The sequence below is a fragment of the Acomys minous genome (genome assembly GCF_964271855.1).
Source record: "Acomys minous genome assembly, chromosome: 7".
Lineage (NCBI taxonomy): Eukaryota > Metazoa > Chordata > Mammalia > Rodentia > Muridae > Acomys > Acomys minous.
This window is the reverse complement of record NC_140488.1, coordinates 5,612,673-5,630,300: the sequence shown is the minus strand read 5'-3', so window position 1 is coordinate 5,630,300 and position 17,628 is coordinate 5,612,673. Positions and strand designations below refer to the sequence as shown.

The 17,628-nt window shown below is 47.9% G+C and overlaps 1 protein-coding gene and 1 pseudogene across 2 annotated transcripts in view; both read left to right on the top strand.

Moving 5' to 3' along the window:
- Nucleotides 1-16,321, top strand: part of LOC311602068 (actin, cytoplasmic 2-like) — a 63,699-nt pseudogene extending 47,378 nt beyond the window's left edge. The window contains exons 3-4 of the transcript XR_014783644.1: nt 13,317-13,321; nt 16,230-16,321. The product of XR_014783644.1 is annotated as an actin, cytoplasmic 2-like (transcript). The remainder of the gene's footprint in view (nt 1-13,316; nt 13,322-16,229) is intronic.
- Nucleotides 8,619-12,482, top strand: LOC311601934 (melanoma-associated antigen 11-like; the record flags this gene model as incomplete). The annotated part of the gene is made up of 2 exons (XM_084789694.1): nt 8,619-8,719; nt 11,322-12,482. The coding sequence occupies 2 exons, from the start codon at nt 8,619-8,621 to the stop codon at nt 12,301-12,303; spliced, it is 1,083 nt and encodes a 360-aa protein (XP_084645820.1). The 3' UTR covers nt 12,304-12,482.
- Nucleotides 16,322-17,628: the final 1,307 nt, after the last annotated feature.

Genomic DNA, 17,628 nt, shown 5'->3' with positions numbered 1-17,628 from the left:
TTGTCTTTGGCCCATTGGTCTGTAAAACCCCTGCTGTGATAGGAGCATTAGCTTAGAGGAACCAATAGGAGCATTTTTGGAGGTTTTATAACTGTTTCACCAAAAAACAAAAACATAACACCGAAATAAAAAACCATTTTCCTTTTTCCTTCTGGCATCATGAAGTAATTTAAGCACTGATGTCATTTTTTGTTTTCAGGACCTTTTATTCCTACGCTTTTTTTGGTGCATTTTTTTTTTAATGTTTTCTCCTCCAATCTGCTTTGGACTATGAAGTAACCAGAAATTTGGGGGTGTTGTACTACAGTTAAAATAACTTCATCCTGTGGATCTAAGCAATTTTAAAGCAAATTTCCTAGTGCAAATTATCCCTCCCTTGCTTGCTCCCTTGCACTAAGCTCTGCCCCTGCTGGGAGTAGGTGGTGTAGAAGCTTAGTTGGCCCTCATAGGTGGTGTTCTGTCTGTGAGTTTTACCTACATGTTCTCATGCCTTTAAATTCACAGAAACTTTGTCAAGGAAGCAAGGGCAGGCTTTTAGAATGAAAATAAAGAAGCTTTTGAAGTGCTTTAATAATTCATTATAAGAACTACAGTGCAGAAGCAAAGCATCTAAGGCGGCCAACATTCTCTTCAGAATATGGCTGTCCCACGTTTACTGCTGATTCTTCTCTGCCGGGCACGACTTCTCATGTATATATATGTAATCAGTACACAGATATGGATAGAGGTATCGCAGGAATGCCTATTCTCTCTCCTGTACTCAGGCACACCCTTCAGGTGGCAGTTTGACTGAATCTGCAGGTCACTCTTCAGTAACAAGGTCCTGAGAGGGAGGTGCCAGGAGACGAGAAGGATAGAAAAAATGGAAATGGGGAAGATAAACCTGGTGGCAGGAGGTCTTGTAAAAGCGATCTCTTATGCCAAACAAGCTTCTTAACAAGCACAGCATCGCTGGACATGGAGATTAGGAGCTCAGGAGGCAGAGGCAGGCAGATCTATGTGCCTTTGAGGTCAGCCTGGTTTACAGATTGAGTTCTAGGACAGACAAGGCTACACAGAGAAATCTTGTCTCAAAGAAACAAAAACAAACCCCACAAGACTGTAAGAAAGAAAGAAAGAAAGAAAAAAAGAAAAAAAGAAAGAAAAGAAAAGAATGTCTCTGAATGAACAAAGGGATTGGGAGTGTAAACCCTGAGAGAAACTTAGAGCTGACTTCAGTCTACTCCAGGAGAGTCACCATGGGAAGCTAGCCTCCCTCAGCCTGCTGGGGCTGTTTGCCCAAGGTTGGACATGATGTTTAACTAGTACATCTTTAAGCACCTGCACAAGTCCTTGCGGAGATTGGGCCTACTGAGGTTTCCTCAAAAGGGGAAAGGGGAGCTTTGAGGCCTCAAAGAACCCATGGACATGGCAGGCATCATGGTATCCTCATGGGGCCCTTGGTCAGTAAACTCCTCCTCTTTTCACCTAATGGAACAGTTGCCTAGAGATTTTAGGGCCAGGTGTCATGGTGCAAGCCTTTGATCTCAGTACTAAGGGAGGCAGAGGCAGGCAAATCTATGTGAGTTTAAGGCCAGCCAGGTCTAAAACGTGAGTCTAGGACAGACAAGGCTACACAGAGGAACCTTATCTTGGGAAAAAAGAAAGGAAGAAAGAAAGAATGAAAGAGGGAAAGAAAAGAAAAAGAGAGAGCAAGAGAAGAGAAGAGAAGAGAAAGAAACTCTATAAAGGAAAATAAAAATTGCTTTACTGAGGTAAAATTTGATAATCACAAAATAAGTCATTCAATGAGATCACAGCAACCATGCTTAGTAATCCTTCCTTTATGTTTTTTGTAACTCAGTGATTTAAAAAAATATTTATTTAATTAATATGTTTATAGTGTTTTGACTGCATGTACCCCTACATACCAGAAGAGGACACCAGATCACATTACAGATGGTTGTGAGTCACCATGTGTTTGCTGGGACTTGAACTCAGGACCTTTGGAAAAACAAACAGTGCTTGCTCTTAACCACTTAGCCATCTCTCCAGCCCCATCTCACTGATTTTTAAACAGACATTTGTTATACTGAAGTAGCCAGGATGCCAACATGAGTCTTGTTGTGCTCATAAGCATCAGACACAGCTATCTGCCCATTTTGCCTGACAGAAGGGAAATGGTTCCTTTTGCTGAAGGGGAACTAGGTGCCTTTGGACCTAATAGCCCAGAATTTGCTGACCAAAAGGGGCAGCATGGTCTCTTCTGTAAGTGCTTCTCAGCTGAAGTTAGGATTGTTACTGGAGGCAGTGACCTCAGAGTGAGTCAGCAGGCAGGACAACCAGAGGACTGACTGTCTCTATGCTGATATCCACTAACACAGTTTGACACCTGAATAGGGCAAGGGGACACTTCTTCCTCTGTGTTCCCTCAGGCATGGCCACTTCTGTTGGCAGGACCTTGTGGGGGCCTTTCTCTAGAAGCCTCCATCCTATCCAGTGAGTGCCACTTCCCCTCCCTGACCCCAGACTCTCAAACTGCACAGACAGGCACAGGAGCACCAAACCCAAGGTCTACATGGCCTGTCCTTAAGCAAAACCCCACATCTGGGCATGTTGTTGATAAGCACCAGAGCATCAATGTCAGTGGAGTTTCAGGGCACACAGGCCATGTGACCTGGGCCTCCTCACTGAGCTCACAGCCTAATGGCAAGAAGGAGAGGGCCCAGGAGGAGCAGCACAGAGCTTGCCACCTGCCTGCCTCCACACTCAGGAGGAAGGACAAAGAGTGGGTGGCAGGAGGTGGGGCTGGCCCAGCACTGCTTGAGACCCTCCAGGAGGGAGATCACAGCCACAGGAGGGCAAAGGGCACAAACTCTGCTCCAGAGTTTCCTTGCTTTCTTCTCTTCAAGTGGATTCCAGGGCTTTCAGTGTTAGGGTCCCTGGGTGGTCCAAGCCTTTTGCTTACCTGGCAGCACAGGCCCCTAGCTCACAGTGTCCTGGCTATGAATCCAGGTTCAGGCCCAAAGACCCCCACCCCAGCTGAGGGTATGCACAGCACCACAGGGTACTATTGGTCAGGCCTGAGCCAGCTGCTCCCATGAAACTGTTGAGGGAAGTTTACAAACATCCACTCAGCTGCCTTTGCCCAGCCCCTGACACATACTTTCTTTTCTTTTTCTTTTTTCTTTCTTTCTTTTCTTTGTTTCTTTCCATTTTTTCTGAGACAGAGTTTCTCTGTATAGCCTTGGCTGTCCTGGACTTGCTTTGTATACCAGGCTGCCCTAGAACTCACAGTTCTCAGCCTGCCTCTCCCTCCCAAGTGGTGGGATTAAAGGCTTGGTCTTCTGCAGACATACAGTCTGTGAGAGCAGTGCAGCAGGATGCGCTAACCATTAGGGACACCATTGGATCAGGCTCATCCTGAGGACCTCTAAAGAGGGCCAGGGCAAGGGTCCATAACAGCTGGCACAGAAATAAGTCAAATAGGAGTGTCAGGAGATGGGTCAGGGCTGAATGGAGAATGAATCTATGAGAAAACTTGGAAGTAAGGATAGAGTGCCCTGCAGCAGGAGGACTGGTGCTGGTCTTGTGGGTGGGGCTGTGACTGCTGAGGTCAATAGTGGTGGGTGGGGCTTGTATGCTAGAGTGGAAGGGTGGGTGGATCTGGACCTACTAAGAGTTAGAGAAGGACACTTTGTGCTCTGTGGAATCCCTTGGGAACATGTCCTGGCAAGGGTGGGGGAGGACCGTGTTTGGGAGTGCTTAGAGCTGAGGCAGAGAGGCAGACAGACCCAGGCAGGGGTGTAAGGGCCAAACTGGATGTGAGGGGCCCTCTGATTACTAGGGAAGCAGGAAGTATTGAGGTGCTGGGTGCGTGGCTATAGATCCTGCAGTATGGAGGTAAGGGGCTGCCAGTCTGGGAGGCTAGGTGATCACTTAAAAAATTGGGCTGGGCTCTGGATGTTGACCTGAGAGGAGGCAGGGTCACCCTAAGAGCAGGATGGAGCTGTGTAGGTGTATACTAGTGTGGGGTTGTGAGAGCTGACTGAGCAGTGGTGGGCTGAGCTCTCTTGCTGATGCAGGGCTTGATTGAGGTCTGGCATTTCTCTGAGTGCTGGATTGTGTCAGTGTAACTTTTGGTCCCTACTTAATGTTCCCAGAACCACTGAAGGAGAAGGGGGCCCAGGCCTGCTTCTGCTGTGGCAGTTGACATGGGCTGGGCTGTGTGAGTGGTGAGAAAATTGAGCAGGGAATGCAGAGCACCAGGCCAAGGCTATGATGTGAGTGGTCACTTTCTGAGGAGGGGGCAGAAGGCTGAATCCTCACTTGAACTTCATTTGGCAGAGAACACCTGTAGCAGTGGGGCACTGTGACCTGCTGAGATAGAGTAGTGGGTGGGGGCTGTGGTTGCAAAGGTCAGGGAAGGGCAGTGGGTTTCAACCTTCCTAATGCTGGGACTCTTTAATGCAGTCCCTCATGTGTTTCGTTGCTATTTCACAACTGGAATTTTGCCACTGTTAGGAATGGAACCACAACATACATAGCTGGTGTGCGGCTCACGACCCATGGCTTGAGACCATGTCTGTGGGGGGAAGTATTGTACATTCCCAGGGAGAAGCTGTGAGTGCTGACCTAAGGAGCTGTAGATGTGTATCTGGGGTCCTGGACAGAAGCTGTCTCTGCTGGGGTAGCTTGTGCTGGATGTGTTGTGAGTGGGGCTGTGATGACTTAGGAAATAGTGGAAGGCTGGGCTTGATGCTAAGGTGCTGCTGAGGCTGATGATATAGGCATAGTGGGCAGAGCTTGCAAGCCGAGGTAGGAGCTTTGAGCAGTTACAAGTCTGACTCCTGTCTTGCCAGTTGATGGACAAGTTGAGGGCTGGGTGAAGTGTAAAGTGTTGGCAAAACTACTGAATGCAGTGGAGAAGAGGGAGCCTGTTTCTGTGTGCTGCAGCAACTCTTGTGGGTCCGGCTGTGAGTGCTTTCCTAGGTGGGCTGCATTTGAATTGGATATTCCCAGGAAGGGCCAATCATCTTACCTATCTCCTTTTTGGAAGGAATATTTAGTATTCCTGACTCCAGCTCTGGTTATCTTAGGTAGGCATATTTGGAGTTATTAACAATGTTATGCCCAAATTTTGAGGGACTCTCTGAACAGACTACCCAAGAGCCGAGTCCAAATGCAGTGGCAAGAATGTGTTTATATTGCAGGGTCAAACCCAGGACACACCTTTAATGCGCTGACACAGCAGGTGCAGCGAAGTGGCCTGGATTCTCAATTGAGAGGGTTTTTTTTTTATAGGTTTTAGACAAAGAAATGGGTTCTACAGTATATGATTGGATGACATCTGGGCAGAAAAGCTGCAAGCAGAGAGTTACAAGACTTAGAGTTTCATGGTTGGGTAATAGGTGTAGGGGCAAGTTGGCCTATAGAGAAGATTGGCTGAAGCAATCATGTGGGCATTAGGAACTTTGGCCTGGCCTCTCCTAATTGGTTGTTGCTATGTGCCAGACCCCGTACTGCTCAGCTTGAGGAGCACAGAGTGTCTTTGGACATTCCCAAGGTAAGCTGATTGTGTTGCCAGGGAATATTTTTTCTGTTTAGGCTAGTTTGTGCTTAGTCTGTAATCTGGGTTCAGCCCTTGGCTAGGTTTAACACAAAATGGAGTTTCTTTTTCCAAAGGGAGTTTGTTTGGTCCTTACAAACAAGATAGTTTAGATTGAGGGTTTTATTTTACATTTTAACCTGTTGGTGTGTGTCTGTAGATGTAGGCAGATACCCTGAAAAGCTTATTCAGTATTTGTCATATAAGCCATTCAACTGTAGAATAATATAGTTATCCGTATCCTAGATGGCATTAAACAGAAAACTATAAAAACCCAACATCTACAGGAACTCAGAAAATGGTAACATCAGGTTGTTTCAGTTTTCTTTAGGTATTTTTAACGATATTCAATAAGACTGCAAATCCTAACCCAGAGACCCTGAGTTCAATTTCCAGGAACTAAGCCTGTGGTTCACAATTAGATCTGGTGCCCTCTTCTGGCCTGCAGGAGGACATGCTGTGTAAATAATAAATACATCTTTAAACATTTTTTCTTTAAGATCCTAAACTATATATTAGCCCTCTGAAGTTACATAATGTCTTTCCGTGGGCTGTTTAGATTTGTTTTCTCTCTTTGTCCTAGTGTCAGATGGTCTCCTGACCCAGGACAGGTACGTTGGAGGAAATTTTAAAACAAGCATGCTTGGGTTGGGATACAGGGTGTCTAATCCAATTCCAGAGGCAGCTCTTTAATAGAGTACTACAACATGAAGCAATAGAATTTCAACCAAAATTAATGAAAAGCTATGGGGAAGAATATGCCATTCTCAACAAAGGAAAAGACTACCAAGGGGACATTCCAATTCAGAACATCTTTGAACAATATACAAGAGCACCCACATTTATTAAAAAAAAAAAAAAGAAAACAAAACCTGAACAAAGTTGCTACTAAACCTAAAAGCATTGAACGGTGCAGACACCTCAATTGTGGGAGAATGCAGTGCCCCACTCTAACCAATGGACAGATCGGTGAGGCAGAAACAAAATAGAGAAAATATGAAACCAACAGATGGAATGAATCCAATGGACCCAATGGTTATCTACACAACTTTTCCCTGAAGCACAAAGGAATATTCACTCTTCTTTGCACCACATGGAACCTTCTCGAAAATTGGCAGTATATACTCGGTCACAAAGCAAAGGGTAACTTATACAAAAAATTGAATTTACCCATTGTGCTTTCTCAGATCACCATGGGTTAAAATGGGTCTCAACAACAGAAATAACAAAATCCCTACACAATCATGGAAAATGAGCAACTCCCTACTCAGTGACAACTGGGTCAGGGAAGAAATGAAAAAGAAATTAAAGACTGTCTAAAATTCAATGAAAATAAAGGCACAACATACCCAAGCTTATGGGTCACAATGAAAGCAGTACTAAGAGGAAAGTTGGTAGCACTGAGTGCCTTCATACAGAAATTGGGGAGATTCCATACTAGCCACTTAACAGCTCCTCTGGAAGCTTCCGCAACAAAAGAGGCTGATACACCCAAGAGGAGTAGATGGCTGCAAATAATCAAACTCAAGCTGAAGTCAACAGATTAGTAACAGAGAACAAGAGGAAGGAATGAATGGAATCAAGGGGCGGTCCTTTAAGAAAGTCAACAAGATAGACAAAAGACACACACTTAGCCAAACTAACTAAAAGGCAGAGAGAAAATATCCAAATCAACAAAATCAGAAGGGAAAAACAGAACATAACAACACACACTTTGGAAAAAAACCAAAGAAATATTAGGTCTTTTTTCAATAACCCATAGTCTACAAAATTGTAAAATAGAAATGAAATGGACAATTTTCTTGGTAGATTCCATTTACCAAATCTAAATCAAGATGAGGAAAACAAGTTAAATATCTCCATAACCCCTAAGGAAAAGAAGCAGTCACTGAATGTGTCCCAACCTGGGGGGAGGGCGGGAAAGCCTCAGGGCCAGATGATTTTAGCTCAGAATTCTACCAGACTTTCAAAGAAGAGCTAATACCAATACTCTTCAAACTATTGCACAAAATAGAAACAGAAGGAACATTGCCAAACTCACTCTATGGGGCCACAGTCATTCTTGTGCCTAAAACACACAAAGACCAACCAAAGAAAAACATTTTCAGGCCAATTTCCCTTATAAACACTGATGAAAAATATACTCACAAACAGAATTCAAGAGCACATCAAAGATGTCATTGGCCATGACCAAGTAGGCTCCATCCCGGGAATGCAGAGGTGGTTCAATATATAAAAATGCATCAACATAATTCATTATACGAAGAAACAGAAAGAAAAACAAAATATGATCATCTCATTAAATGCTAAAAATCATGTGACAAAATACAACACCACTTCATGATTAGGCCTTGAGGAGATCAGGGATAAAAGTTCTGATAAGCTGCAGCACTGACTACTTACTAATCAGTCCCAAGCCCAAGATTTTTTAATTTCCCTTTGGTAGTATTCTGAATATAGACTTGAGGGTGCCTCTCATCATGCTAAAAACAAGTCTGTCCAATCTGTATACCAGGTCTTCTGGACTGAGAAAAGAATGTCCACGCTTTTACTGGGTCTCAAAGGCATAAGCCTACCCCAGATGTCTTATAGACACAACTTTAACTTTTGTCCCTAGTCTGTATTTGTCTCAGCAGGTTTTTACCTGGCTAACAGACTCCATCCAGAGCTGCTGAGAGCTGGACCTGCTGGAAGTTGATGTAAACCAGTCTCGCAGATGTGACTACTCCCTGTCTCTTCAACTGGATCAGCTCAACAGATGCTTTTGGTAAGTGCCCCATTACCTAGCCTTTGACTAGCTTTTCAGCCTTTCTAGGCCCCAATAACAGCGCCCCTATTGTCACCAGGAAAAAAGTGACAGAAGAGAATGACTTTGCCCATTGTCCCACTTTATAGGCTGAAATGCTGAGTCAAGGGCAACTCTCTGGCAGGAGGGACAAACGGCCACAAGGAAAAAAAAGCTTAGTTCTATATAAACAGTCTTGCTTTGTGCCCACCTCATACCAAGCAAAAGGTAGGTGCCATCCAGATAATGGTCATGAGAGCACAGTACCTGGCCCTACAACAGACCAAGTTACAGGAATACCTGGCCCTACAGCAGGCCAACTCAGCAAAGAAGATTCAGGAGGTCCCGTGATTGGGCCTTCAGGGCAGGTGTCAGAGGGAGGGAATGAGAGACCAGAAGAACTAAAATTGGATTTCAAGGTCACCGGGACAAAGGTTAAGAAATAGGCCTAAAGGGGAGACCAGGCATGATAAGGCATAGCTGACCAGCTGAGGGGTAAAGAAGCAGTCTGGCTGCAGGAGGGCAGGGAGAGTCCTGGAATCCTCTGTTTGGACAATGAAACTGTCAGTTCTCAGTTTGAATCTTGACACACTGACCTTTCCTCAGATGAGCTGGGTCAAGTTGCTCAACTTCATCTAGGAAAGAGGGCCTGGGGCTCAGACTGAGCCTTGCCCAAGGCTGTTTGTGTAATAGCAGTCCTAGGAAGGCTTTGTGAGTTCCTGCCTGTGTGCTGGCCTGGAGTTTCTTTAAATAGTCCCTGGACTTCTCACCTGGATGTGTCCAGCCTGGGAACTCACAAGCCTCACAGATGTCTCCTTCTCAGGTCAAGTTCCTCTCCTCCATGAGATCCTAAACCCTCTCAGGATAAGTGAGCTGGTGCTGTCATCTGTTGACCCCCGGGGGCCAGGAGGCGGAGGGGCATACCGATCTTGCGTGATGTGCACATGACCTAGCTATCCCTATCTAAAATAGGGTTTCTTGAAGTACACCTGATGTGCATTCATCTTACCTGTTCCTCTTGCTGTCTTACCTTTCCACTAGAATGAATCTGGCCAAAGACTCCTCTGCCCCACCTTTCATCCTGAGGTACTTTATGTAAGAAAGACCCTTCTTGCCTTGCAGGGTGGACACCGGGACATAGCTGAACTGTGCCACCTCATTTTTCTTAGCTTCAGATGGCCACAGTCCTTGTGGGAAGGTCCAAACTTTGAATCCCTTTTGCCTTACAAAGATGGCCCCAACTGCTGATATGATTCAAATCCTAGGTAATAGTCATCACCACCCAGAGATACCTCACTCACCCTAACTCAGGATGCCTAAGAGAGGCCAACCACAGCAGCTTCCCCTTAGAGCTCCACAGGAAACAGAATATGGGTATAACAGTATTGTTTTTTTAACGTATCTGTATTGCCTATAGGTCCTGCTAGCAAGCAAGCAAGACAAAGACATATGTTATATTTTAAAATAGCCTTAGTTAACCGGGGGCAGGGTTGGTATCAATCCTCTAAACTACCTCCCATGGTGGGGCAGCATGGGATCCCTGCCTCAGTCCCATGCCCTCTGCTTCCAACAACTTCTATCAAGCTACCTCGCATCCTGTGCCTTTAGGTAAGGGACACTACATCTGGGGACTGAGGTGCTCCAGGTCCCTAGGGCTTGAGACCATTTTGTGGAATTCTTAGACCTTTATGTAAGAGACTCTACTTCCAGTGAGTGAGGGCCTCCAGGTCCCTAGGGCTCGAGGCTATTTTGTGAAGTGTCTGTACCTTTAGGCAAGGGACACTCTATCTGGGGACAGGTCCTCTCTTGGTTCCCAGTGGTTGAAGCCCTTTTGTCAGGTTTCTGGAATGGAGAGTGTCAATCAGGTGTTTCTGATTTCAGGCCCTCAGGGGAAGAGTGTTGCTAAAGCTGGGTTTCACTTATTCGCGAACTGGGTGGGAGGGGCCACTCAGAGCCATTTTCTGAGGCGCCTTAAGAATTGTTGCCATACTATGCTGTTTGCATACACAGCCTTGTAGCTTTGAAAACAGTAGTTAAACCCCTGGAAGAGTGACAGGTAGACATAGCGTTCTAAATTCCTGCAATGGTTTTGGGGGTGAGCTCCTGGGAGTGGATAGGCTAGTCTTTAGAATCTGCAGGAAAATGCAGGGGCACACCATGTTGACCTTTTTATTTTCTCATATTTCGAGACACGGTCTCTCTGTATAGCCTTGGCTGTCCTTGACTCACTTTGTGGACCAGAATGACCTTGAATTCACAACAATCGACCAGCCTTTTCCTCCTGAATGCTGGGACTAAAGGCAAGCGCCACCAAGGCAGAAACACTTTTGGCTCTTGAGTCGCCCCTGCCAGGCATTTCCAGAGCTGATTCATCTTGACTTCTCTCTCCTCTCTCAGGAAGATGAGCCTTTGGAGCATGGGGTGCCATTGGAGGCAAGAGGGAGCCAGGCGTGTTTGACAGAGGAGGTAGGTATTGGCAACCAGGTAAGCGGTCATGGTCATTAATGAACATGTGAGAAGGCCCCGTCCCCCAGAGAGAGGACTGCATAAAGCATGCATGGCCCTGTGCTGATGCCTAGGGAACCCTGAGTGGGAACTGCCACTCTTGCCGTGGAAAACTGATTTTCCAGGAAGGGGAGCTAAGATGCACTTTGGATGGACTTTGGAAGCTCCGAACAGAGCAGAGAGGAGGCCAGGCCAGGTGGCCATCACTGCAGATTCCACCACAGGGCATGATGGCACGTGCTCCAGGCTCAGCCATCATGTCAGGGTACAGTATTGCCAGGTGTGGGAGTGTGCCACAGTGAGAATCCTTGCACTCAAAGGCACACGCAGGCCCAGAGTCCTTTGGGCATAGGGCAACCCCCAGGAAAAACCCGGCAACAGGTTTTGAGAGCTGCCCAAGCTTCAGGTGTAAGATTCAACTCACCCTTTCTCTTCCCACTGCAGGTCTGTGAGTCTTCATCCCTCTGAGCTGCAACAAGTCCATTCCTGTGTTCCCAAGAATATCAGGATCCAACTGTCAGCAGACACACAAGCAACCTCCCAGACAGCTCTCAGTCCCAAAGCAGGGCAAGGGGCCTGGATCTTGGCCACATCACAGGAGCTGAGGCAGGCGAGGGGGAGGCCACCGCCACCCACTCAGGGCATCCATCTGTTGGCAATACGCTGGGCTCTCCCCAGTGGCCTAAGAGCCTCTTCTCCTTACTATGCCAGGGGCCCTGTCAGTAGGGCATCATCTCTTGAGTCTTCTGGCAGACTAGTAACAAAACTGGCTGACCCACTCTCTCCCTCACAAGGTGTCCTCAACAGAAAGAGGATTGATGTGCTTCACTTCCTTCTCCTCAAGTACACTAGGAAGCAGCTGACATCTAAGGCTCAGATTCTGTACATAGTCCTCCGCGGTTATGAGGAATACTACCCTGTCATCTTTTCTAAGGCCTCTGATTGTTTGAGGCTGCTCTTTGGCCTGGAGATAGTGGAAAGAAACGCCCTGGACCACATCTACTCTGTTGCTCTTGCCCTTGGGATCACCTACCATGGCACTCAGCATGGTTTTCCAGGCATACCCAAGACAGGCCTGCTACTAATCGTGCTGTGCATCATCTTCATAGAGGACAACTGTGCTAGTGAGCAGGCCTTGTGGCGCGTACTAAACAACATGGGGCTGTATGTGGGCAGTGAGCATTTCATGTACGGGGAGCCCAGACGTCTCATCACGGAGCATTTTGTGCAGGAAGGGTATCTGGAAGACAGGCAGGAGCCTGAAAGCGATCCTCCTTCTTTTGAGTTCCTTTGCGGCCCATGGGCCCGCGCTGAAACCACCAAGATGAAATTACTCAAGTTTTTTGCCAGCATCTTTAAGCAGGATCCCAGAGCCTACCCCTTTAGATATGCAGAGGCTTTGAGAGAGGAGATGGACAGGGTCTAGGCCAGGAGGGCCGGGCAGATGGCCCTTCTGGCTCTGCCCTGCACACGTTCTACTTCCCACACGGGCAGTTCCCATCCAACCCCAGTACAGGCAGAGTCAGTCATCTAAGTACCACACCATCATGTGACACAGGGTGGGAGGAGCTGTGTGAACCACTCTCTTCTGTTCTTCCCTCTACTCTGTCCTGTCTAGGTTGCTTGAGGTTATCTTGTTGTTATAGAATGTTGCTACCTTTACTACAAGGCTCATGAACCTGGGATGTCTTAAGTCTGCAAATGGATTTAGCAATGCCCTTGCTGTTGTTCATCCACTTCAGGAGAAGGGTATTATTGTGTAAACAAACGAGAATGACTTCCTTCTATGTTGTGCTATTTCTCAAGCTATGATGGCATTCTAAGTGGACATTCCCAGGCAATGGGGAAGGCCTTGGCCTTTCCCTGACAAACAGAATAAAATGATCTCGATTGCTTCCTCAGTTTTAGTCTCCTGTTCTGGGCAACTGCAGTGAAGGCAAAGGGAAGGTGAAAGCAATTTTTCTGAATGCTCTCTCTGAGCACCAGCTGCTCTGTGAGAGGTCCTGGGTTAGCAGGCAGCCTTAAGGCTGGTCCACCCTCTTCTAGGAAATGGTGTCGCTCAAGTGCCCCAACCCTGTCAGGAGGACAGGTGAGAACTCCCTTCACAGCACAAGTACAGCAATGTTGCAGAGGGCTCACGTTCAGCTAGTAGCCCCAAGTTGGTGGAGTAAACCAAGGCCCTTATGGGTCTCAGAATTACTAACCAGGAACAGGGCCTGGGGCGGTGTGAATGACTTAGGGCTGGGAGAAGGGAAAACTGCTCCAAGCTGCTGTGCTGCTGGACTTGGCACGGAGGACACGGGCTGGGGTTTCCTCGGTGACTGAACACTAGGATAACACATACAGTCAGAAAGGGTGTATCCCCATCACTCCCAAACAGGAAAGGAAAAGTGTGCAGACAGGAAGCCTCTCCTGGTGTTAGAGTTACAGAGGACACAGCACGTGTAGGGCATGGTTCACCTCTGCCCTCTGCACGTGTTCCTCCACACACACAGGGTAGAATCATGGGAAGGTGAGGCCTAGAGCTCTTGGCAGGACCTCTTCCACCTCTCTAGTCAGGAGAGACAGAGATGACTCCTAAGGGTGTATTAGTGTGTTGTCTACATGTGAAGTGTTCTGCACATGTCCCTGGTATCCCCAGAGGACAGAAGAGGATGCCACATATCATGGAACCAGTGTTCCACACGCTTGTGAGTTTGCATGTCAGTGCTAGAAATTGAACCTTCCTCCTGCAATACCAGGAAGTGCTCAGCAAAGCTCTAGCACCAGGCCAATTTGTTTTTTAAAAAACAAACAAACAGACAAAAAAACATTTCAATCCCTGTATAGGAGAGTGTGAGGGAGGACTCATGCATGCCTCAGTGCTGGTGGGGAGCCAGAGGATATATCTCAAGTTGGCTCTTCCTTCCACCTTGTGGTGTTGGTACCTAATTGGCTTCTGTTGCTGCTCTCTCAGGAAGATGAGCCTGGCTTCTGCTGCTGCTGCAGTATGCAGTCCAAGCTGGCTGCCTGGGAGATACTGGCCCATTCTCCTTTCTCTCCTACCATCTTGCCAAAGGAGTGCTAGGATTCCTGCATCAGGTGCTAGCTGCTGCATCCCACTATTTATGCAGGTTCCAGGGAGGTAATCAGACAGATCCTCAGGCATGAGCAGCTTCCACTCTTATCCTGTGATCTGTCCCCCTAACCAGAAGATAGCATTTTAGCTCAGTTCTCTAGTGCAGTGGTGACCAAGATCTTAACATGTGTCCAACAAGCAGGAGGATTTAGTAAAGTTTATTCAGGAAATTTCATTCTGGCTGCTTGGCTGTCCCCTGCCCCTCCTTTCTCTGTGGTTCTCTCCCCTCAAGGAACTGCACCTGGAGGTTCACAGTCAGGTCCCCACTTCCCAGATGAGGAACTGTCAGGCATCCTAGCATTGGGAATGTCCCCTCTTCACAACATTTTGTGAGGTTTCTCAAATGGAGAAAGCCACTCTGATCTTTCTGAATTCAGGTAGGCGCTTTGCAGGGACCCTAAAGGTCTCTCTTTGAGTACCAGGGGTGTGGAAGTCACGCAGCTTTGTCCCTGTGGTCAGCCTAGCCCAAATGTCTCACACTGTATGGATGAACCCCCTTCCTTCCATTCTGGGGAACCCAGCAGAGACATCATTTTTAGGCACTCCCAGATGAAAAGATGAGTGAGTAGCTTGTAGGGTACACACAGGTCCTGAGAGTCCACAGTGGGAGCTCCTGGCTGGTTACAACAACTTCAGATAATCTGGGTCAGATGGTCTGGTGAGCTGTACCCAGCAGGTACCAACATGGGGCAGTGAGCCCCCTCCTTTCCCAATCAGGGGCCTCTGTGGATAGAAGGCATTAGAGAGGTTCCCAGAAAGAAAGAGGCCCCAGGACTTAGAAAGAGGCCCCAGGACTTAGTCAAGACTGAAGATCAGACTTAGTCTCAGAAGCTGCAACACATGTCCATGGCCACTGACAGCCAAGTGCAGTGTATCCTGCTGTGGGTCTGGCAACAAATCTCATGTGACTTAAAGGAAGAAAGGGCAGCTCCCCAAGCTTCTGCATCCCCATCTGCATCAGGGACCTTGGGGGTTGGGGTGTCTCAGAGCCATTTTGTGAGATTCCTGGAAGGAGAAAGCCTCGACTCTCTTTTGAAGCAAATGGGCAAGAGCTTAGGGTGGGCTGAAGGGGCCTCTCTCAGGATAGGTGGGCCACAAATAGTGCTGCTTCATGGCGTGGTTAGCAGGCCAGCCAGGAGGGCTGTGCCCAGGGGCTCCTCCTTGTGGATTTAGCACAGGCGCCTCAGAGCAGACTGTGATGGCTCTGGTCCAGAAACAAGCACTACAGATCATCTGGGTCAGATGGTCTGGTTTCCCTGAAAGAGGATCCCATCATCCCCAGGGTGAGAGTCAGACCTGAGAGTGGATGGCAGAAGACACAGTGCAGAGAGAGGGCCCCACAGCTGTCCCCTTGTGGTGAGGGAGCACTGTGCCAAACAGGTTCCCAGTTGCTGGAGTCAGCCCTTTGCCCTGTAGGGCACTGTAGACAAACACACAGGAGGTATTTTTAGAGGTCCAGTTCTCCCTGACAGTGGCTTTGCATTCGGCATGTATGTAGGACCTGAGACATGACAGCAGAAGCCCCACCCCATCTAGAAGGCACCCAAATGGTATTTCCACCTATGTGTACTTGGAAGAGCAGGCCGATCCCACTCCTCTCCAGGCATTCAGTGCATGATGCCATTTGGGGACTTCAGAAAGAGAAGGGGACAAAGTGTCTGTCAGTCAAGTTGTGTGCTCTGAGTGCTTCTGGGAAACTGACCCACAGATTGACATGCATTGCAGGCAGACAGGCAGACAGGCAATGCAGGCAGACAGGCAGACAGGCAATGCAGGCAGACAGGCAGACAGGCAATGCAGGCAGACAGGCAGACAGGCATTGCAGGCAGACAGGCAGACAGGCAGACAGGCAGACAGGCAGACAGACTGGGATAATTAAGCTACTCTGTATAGGTTTAACAGTGGAGAAGGAAACTAAGGCTGACTTATATGAGTGATCCCCTCACTAAGTTTCCTCATCTGTCTTCTGTGACCTCAGGGTCAGCACATGTGGTAAGGGTTATAAGTGATGATTGTGGTTGTGAGTGCTCAGAAGATGCCTCAGCACTGACATACAGGAATGAGATCCTCGTCCACCCTTTCGGGTTCACTAGGGCAGGGGTGGTGGGATGGCCAGGCTATCAGGGCCAACTGACAGCACAGGTTGGACCTGAGAATCACTTCCTAGATAGAGTCTCTAGATAGTGGTAGTGCAGCTTGCCACTGAGCGGAGCCCATGTTCTTGTTCTACACAGCACAGGAGGGCTTCCACACTCCCTCAGCCACGGGGGTCCTAGGTGTTGTTCCTGTGGGCATCTGTCAGCGCTGCACCTTCCAGCAGAAATAAGACACCAACAACCAGACTTCTTCTCGAGATCTTTACTCAGGATTAAGCTCAGTGGGAATGGCCCCGAAGAAGGGAAGGGCCAAGCTTAAGTACAACTCAAGGGCCAATCAGCTCATGCCAGGCGCCACCTCCTCATAGGTCCGCGTCAGAGCAGGACTGCTCGTCATCAGATCACCAGTTACTATTGCACAGCCTTTTGCCATATAAGAACTTGTTTATCTTCGAGAGCGCTCGCAGTCGGGATGGCAGAAGGCAGAAGCCTATGCCATATTAAGGCGTGGCACCTCGCAGCTCTCCACAGGCATCTTTGCTTCTGCTTGCAGTACTTGAGATGACAGAAGAGCTGGACTTGTCCCAGGGAGAAAGGCCTAAGATACATAGAAGTAAGGGAGCAGGGTTGGAAGGAGGAGCAAGGAGACCTCTGAGTCTGCACATGAATAAGCTCTCCTTCCTGTCAGCTGGGCCTGGTGGTAGGGAAGACTGTGGACCAGAGATGCCACCTCTGACTTCCTGCTCGGGGGACCTCTGAGGCGGGGATCATCGCTGTCCTTTACCTGAAGCATGGATGTCACTGATGGAGGTCAGCAGGGGACTTGTGAGGAGTCAATAGGACATCCTTCAGAATCCCCAAGACAAGAGTGGACCCCTGTTCCTCTTGTCAGTCTTGAGAAATGCAGTAGGGGTGCTCAGATGGGCTCTGTCTTCACTCTTGTCTCCTCTCCAGGAAGCTGAACCTGCCTGGTGAGGGATTATATATATACCAAGGCAGTAGAGGGAGCCATGTGAGGTTACCAGAGAAGGTGTCCATGATAGGCCATCCATCTAGGTGAGCAAGCACAGTAAGACTCTGGTGCCCCATTTTTTGCCATCTCCCCTTGGTGGGGAGGCCTAAGGACACACAAAGAAAGAATAAGCAGGTTACCAAGATGAGGCTTGATAGCCCTTGTCCAGCTTGGTATCAGACCTAGGGGAGGTGAATAGAGTGAAAGCAGGAGGGTGGAATGGGAGGATACAAGTGAAAGGATAGCAACTGAGTTGTAGTCCGAATAAATTAATACATTTAAATTTAAAAATAAGAAATTAACCTTGATGGGACTGAGCCAACTCCACAAGTCAGGGACCACATAGAGCCTGTTATGTTGGGGGATGGTCTGAAGTATTTTGATGCTAATCACTGCTTGCTGTCTCTGTGATGCACGTTTTTTCTTAATAAAAAGCCATCCCACCTGGGCAGGGTAGAGGAGACAGGTGGGGCTAGGAGAGAGAGGAATCCTGGGAAGAAAAAGGCAGGACTGCCAAGAGGAGGA